Source organism: Pelobates fuscus, chromosome 6 (assembly GCF_036172605.1).
Source record: "Pelobates fuscus isolate aPelFus1 chromosome 6, aPelFus1.pri, whole genome shotgun sequence".
Taxonomy (NCBI): Eukaryota; Metazoa; Chordata; class Amphibia; order Anura; family Pelobatidae; genus Pelobates; species Pelobates fuscus.
Window position 1 is genome coordinate 300,907,533 of NC_086322.1, and position 6,000 is coordinate 300,913,532.

A 6,000-nucleotide genomic window follows, 5' to 3' on the forward strand; every position below is an offset into this window, starting at 1 on the left:
CGCAGAAGCACCAGGGGAGATGCAAGTGGTCTGCACCTGACAAACATGCAGACCACATGCACCTTAGACTACTTACTATATTTAACCCCTTAAGGACACATCACTGAAATATTCCGTCATGATTCCCTTTTATTCCAGAAGCTGTGTCCTTAAGGGGTTAATTGAAAACTGAATTTTAAACTTTAAGACAGCATAGTCTATTTGAAACATCTCCAGCTAGTCTATTCTCACAGCTTTGCTATTTTTCCCTGAATGTCACAGTTTGTGTTTTGTTTTCTTCTCTGTTTTATAACATTTACCTTTTATTTCTCTCATGTTATTATATGATTTCATCATTTAACATTTTACATCTAAATACCTTCTCTTATAGAATCGTTCTAAAAAGATGGAATGCTTCACAAAACAATCGTTAAAATCAGCACAGAAACATCTCACCTCTGTGAGCATTCAAGTACAGGAATGCAGGTCAGTGAGGAGCAGACAATGCTGTCGGCTTGTAAACACAGTGCAGTATCGTGTTATAATTACAGCTCCTCTCTTCTCCAGAATAAAACGGCTGGATGTTTTCCAAGGAACAATCTTGGAAGAGATTGAGAACTTTGAAAAGGATTCACTGGCTCTAAAAAATATGGAGAACGAGTTCACAGTAAGATGTGATTAAGCTAGAACGTACTCCTTGACCTGGAACATGCCGCACAGTGTGAAGTACAAATAAAATACAAATATTTATTAGGGCACATAAACACTATAACGTTATGGCCTGTAAACACGAATGCAAACAGTACAAAACACACATTGAAACACCTTATGGGCACAGTGACCGAACCATACTACCATCCCACTAATGTGAGTGGTGGCTCCAAAATAAGTTGTTATTCAAATGTCAATTTAAAGAATCATGTTTAAAACCAACTTAGAAGGGATTGTTCAAGCAAAGGGAAGAATTTTAGCAAATGCAAAAAAAGTCACATCAATTCGATATTGTATTTCTTATTGAACCTCAGTTTAAAGTGCAAACTCACATGACAACAAGGCATCCCCTCAGCACGTACAGAAAAAAAGAGGTAAAATAATTTATTATACAGTAACCTTAATGCAAATGTTATATGAACAAATATTCTACAGCAACAGTCTCTTAAGTCTCAAGTATCTATCAGAAATGTTTCCATTTCCTAATTTTGTCTCTAACGTACTCATCATATTTACCAATTTCCATGAGAGCTTATTTTGGATCTACCAGTCATGTGTATGCGTCACATGGTCCAGTCACATGATCAGTTGGTTCACTGTGCACATTAAGTATTTAAATGTGTGACAGTACATGCATATATGATTCAGGCCTGCGGGCTGGACCGTCGTAATTTAATGGAAGATATGCCCTAATAAATATTTGAATGATATTTGCACTCTGTACTTGGTTTTGTACTTTTTTTAGTTTGTGATGGAGACTATAGTAGAAGACTATAGTAGAACTCCTAGAAGACTATAGTAGAACTCCTTCGGTTCTAGTGGCATGTACCACAATTCTCACATCTCAGTTCCTCTTTATACTGTGAATGGCCTATGTCCGTTCAGCCATACCAAACTGAAACTGAACATGTGCACTGGCTTGTTCTGGCACAGCCAAACTGATACCATTTGTTTTGCTATATAAACGTCGTGAATGTTAGTGTACATTGCGCTGTTGTTGATTCCTAACCCTCTGGCTTGCTTATGGTGATCTCTAATTCTGTGTATTAACTTTTGGTTTGTTTCACATCTATGTTCTCCTTTGGCATCTGTCTTGGCTTGTTCCTATGTTCTGCTTTCTGTTTTCCCAGACCTCGACTTGTCTCTTGACCTCTCTACCTGTTCTAAGGTTATAATTTTGCACCTCTCTGCAGGCACCCAGCAGCCTTAAGGAATGGTGGCACAACTCCGTACATATTCCAAATTTCACTTAATGAATATTGTTAGGGTCATTATCTAAACTTGTCACTTGTACTCCCTCAGACATATAACATTCTTGTGTTTTTCAGACCTTTTGGACAAAACAGATGCAAATGTTTAGCATGTATAGGAAAAACGAACTAAAACGGTAAGCACAGATTGGTCAAAATTAAAAGACATGAAGTTTAACATGTTGGTTCACAAGAAAGAGTACGGAAATGTTACTTGTAGACTTTAACGTCTTCTAATTGAGTTCTGTATTGCAGTATTCAAAACCTTCAGTCCTCACTTGAAAAGAATGTACATCAGAGTATCAACTATGAAGAAAAGATTTTCAACTCTGAAGTGGGTCAAAAAACTTTTTAAGCATTATTATTATTATTATTGCCATGTATATAGCGCCAACAGATTCAGTAGCGCTTTACAATATTTTGAGGGGGGGCATGTAACAATAAATAGGACAATTACAAGAAAACTTACAGGAACAATAGGGTGAAGAGGACCCTGCTCAAACGAGCTTACAGACTATAGGAGGTGGGGTATTAGAAACATTAGGACAGGAAATATCAAGTAGGAGTGGAGCAGAGCTGGAGGAGAGAGCAAAGCACTGTCTCATAGGAGAGAGCAAGAGACAGGTATGTAAGGTAGAGATTACTCTGGGAGGCCATAAGCTTTCCTGAAGAGATGGGTTTTAAGGCCCTTCTTAAATGATTGAAGACTAGGGGAGAGTCTGACGGTGGTAGGCAGGCTATTCCATACGAGAGGAGCCGCCCGAGAGAGGTCCTGCAAGCGCGAGTTGGCCGTACGGGTGCGAGCAGCGGTTAGGAGGTGGTCACGGGCAGAGCGGAGGGTACGAGGAGGGGCATACCTATGGATCAGTGAAGAGATATAAGAGGGGCTGGAATTGTTCAGTGCTTTAAATGTATGGGTTAGCACTTTGGATTGACTCCTATAGGATACAGGGAGCCAATGTAAGGACTGGCAGAGGGGCGAGGTGTGAGAGGACCGACTAGAGAGGAAAATCAGTCTAGCTGCAGCATTCATTACAGACTGTAGCGGGGCAATACGGCTTTTGGGGAGACCAATCAGTAGAGGGTTACAGTAATCCATGCGGGAAATTACTAGAGCATGGACAAGCTCCTTGGTAGCATCTTGCGTAAGAAAGGGGCGGATGCGGGCTATGTTTTTGAGTTGGAACCTACAGGACTTGGCAACAAACTGGATGTGAGACTCAAAGGTGAGACCAGAGTCAAGTATGACGCCAAGACAGCGCGCTTGCAGGGATGGACTTAAGTGGATATCACTGACTTGAAGGGAGAGCGAGAGAGGAGGATCAGTATTAGGAGGAGGAAAGACAAGGAGTTCAGCTTTAGAGAGGTTAAGTTTGAGAAAGCGTGACGACATCCAGTCAGAGATGGAAGAAAGGCAAGCAGTGACACGTTGCATGATGGCAGGGGAGAGGTCTGGGGAGGAGAGGTATATCTGAGTGTCATCAGCGTACAGGTGGTAGTGGAATCCAAAAGAGGCAATAAGTTTTCCAAGAGAGGCAGTATAAAGAGAAAATAGAAGGGGACCAAGGACAGAGCCTTGGGGAACTCCAACCGAGACAGGGCGAGGGGAGGAGGTATCCTTGGAAAAGGAGACACTGAATGAGCGTTGGGAGAGATAGGAGGAAAACCAAGAGAGGACAGAGTCACAGAGACCGAGCGATTGAAGAGTTTGAAGGAGAAGAGAATGATCAACTGTGTCAAAGGCAGCAGAGAGGTCAAGGAGAATTAATATGGAGTAGTGACCTTTGGATTTAGCGGAGATTAGGTCATTAGTCACTTTGATAAGAGCGGTCTCAGTAGAGTGGAGAGGGCGGAAGCCAGACTGAAGAGGGTCAAGGAGAGAGTTGGAATTAAGGAAGTGAGACACACGGGTAAAGACAAGTCTTTCCAAAAGCTTTGATGAGTAAGGGAGCAGGGATATGGGACGATAGTTCGAGGGGAAGGACGGGTCAAGAGATGGTTTTTTCAGGATAGGTATTACAGTGGCATGTTTAAGGTCAGCAGGAACAGTGCCAGAAGAGAGAGAGCAGTTAAAGATGTGTGTTAGGATAGGCACAAGACAAGGGGAGAGAGATCTGATGAGGTGAGATGGGACAGGATCGAGCGGGCAAGTGGTGGGGCGAGAGGAATGGAGGAGTGCAGCCACCTCTTGTTCAGTAGCCGGGGAGAAAGTCTGGAGGGTAAGGAAAGCATGATTTACGTGTGGTTGAGAAAGAGAACGGCAAGGAGGGGAGAATTGTTTCCTTAGCTGTTCAATCTTGTCAGTAAAGTAACATGCAAAGCTATCAGCTGTAAGGTTAGTTTGGGGGGTGACCACAGCAGGGCGGAGAAGGGAATTAAAGGTGTCAAAGAGACGTCTGGGATTGCGGGAGCATGAGCTAATGAGAGAGGAAAAGTATGACTGTTTGGCGAGGGCAAGGGCTGTGCTGTATGAAAGCAACATGAATCTATAATGGAGAAATTCTGACTGGGTGCGGGACTTCCTCCAGGAGCGTTCAGCACAACGGGAGCAACTCTGCAGATAGCGTGTTGATTTATTATGCCAAGGTTGGGGTCGTGTCCTCCTCGAGGTGCATGTTTGGAGTGGGGCTGCAGCGTTCAAGGCAGATGTGAGGGTAGTGTTATATGCGGAGATGGCCAGTGAGGGACAGGAGAGGGAAGGGATGGATAGCAGTTGTGAATCAATATCAGCTGACAGGTGCTGGAGGTCAATAGAGTTACGGTTCCTCCTGAGCTGAGGGGGGTTAGGCTGAGGTTGTTGGGTGAGGGAGTAATTGAGAGCAAACGATAAGAGGTGGTGATCAGAGAGAGGAAATGGAGTGTTGCAGATATTAGATACTGTACATGAATAAGAGAAAATAAGGTCAAGTGTATTGCCAGCTAATTCATCATTATATTGTATGATTTGTACAGCACTGCCATATGTTATTGTTATATAATATAAATGTTTGTTTATATTTTCATTTAAATAGATGACTTTAATGAAAGATCGTATGAAGAGTGTGCAGGAAAATCTTCTCAAAGAGATGGTAATTAAAATGCTCATTTTGGGGCAATTACTTTCTGATCTCTGTCAGTCTACTGTGAATTTGGACATCAAGTTGCTATTTGCTTAGAAAATCGGACTTATTGGTGATTTGCTTATCCAAACCTTAATTAGCTTTGCAATATGATATATGGAACTTGATCCAGGCCTTGTGTAGTAGGTATTATACATGCCAACTTCCATAGCAATTTCAAGGACCTGTGTGTGACATAACCTCCTACATAATTGTAATTGTAACATAAGGTACCTTCAAACAGAACTCTGCTCTGGCAGGTGCAGTAGCAAGGCAGTGATTTGGACTTATACAGAGTGGTAGTACTTCTGTAAGGCCGATTGTCACGCACAGCAGGGATGCTTACCGACAGTCCTACCCACAAAGATTAAACACTAAACTTCAAAATATTGCAAATTATAGACTAAAATAGCCATGCTGTGAATATAGCCGAGTTGGAGCATATTGCCAGATCAGCTACTTTAGTCTGAAATTTTCCATTTGGATTTTAATTCGCTACAATTTTAACTTTGATCCTTACCCAAGATGGTTTCAGGGGAATTAAGTAGCAGGAATGATTCATGTGTTTAGAAGTAGCACCACCATGAGGTAGACACTAATTTACAGCACTTCACACAATTCCTTTATTGCTTCCAGAGACACATAAAATAGTATCCATTCATGTGAATAAGACTTCTTTTGTCCTTTAATCACTATTTACAACAGCAAGAAGAGGAACTGCTCAGCGTTCGAAGAGGACTTCAATCTCTCTTTATGGCGGGAGCAAGGACCTTATAACTAAAACCAACAGGAAGGTGATTTCTGACATCTTTGTGGATTGATCTTTGTATTTAGCTTTTCATGTTGACATATTGTTCTATTATATATTGTATCACATTTCATATGGAAGGAGTTGCTCATTTATGTGTTTCTTTAATGGTTATTTGGTGTGTTTTTAAACTATTTCACTCCTAATTTTACTA

At 41.6% G+C, this 6,000-nt stretch overlaps 1 protein-coding gene across 1 annotated transcript in view; it reads left to right on the top strand.

Moving 5' to 3' along the window:
• Window positions 1–6,000, top strand: part of SYCP2 (synaptonemal complex protein 2) — an 81,440-nt gene extending 75,440 nt beyond the window's left edge. The window contains exons 32-37 of the mRNA XM_063459623.1: window positions 371–465; window positions 547–646; window positions 2,019–2,077; window positions 2,196–2,274; window positions 4,952–5,008; window positions 5,744–6,000. Of these exons, the coding sequence (XP_063315693.1) occupies window positions 371–465; window positions 547–646; window positions 2,019–2,077; window positions 2,196–2,274; window positions 4,952–5,008; window positions 5,744–5,815 (462 nt within the window). The 3' untranslated portion in view covers window positions 5,816–6,000. The remainder of the gene's footprint in view (window positions 1–370; window positions 466–546; window positions 647–2,018; window positions 2,078–2,195; window positions 2,275–4,951; window positions 5,009–5,743) is intronic.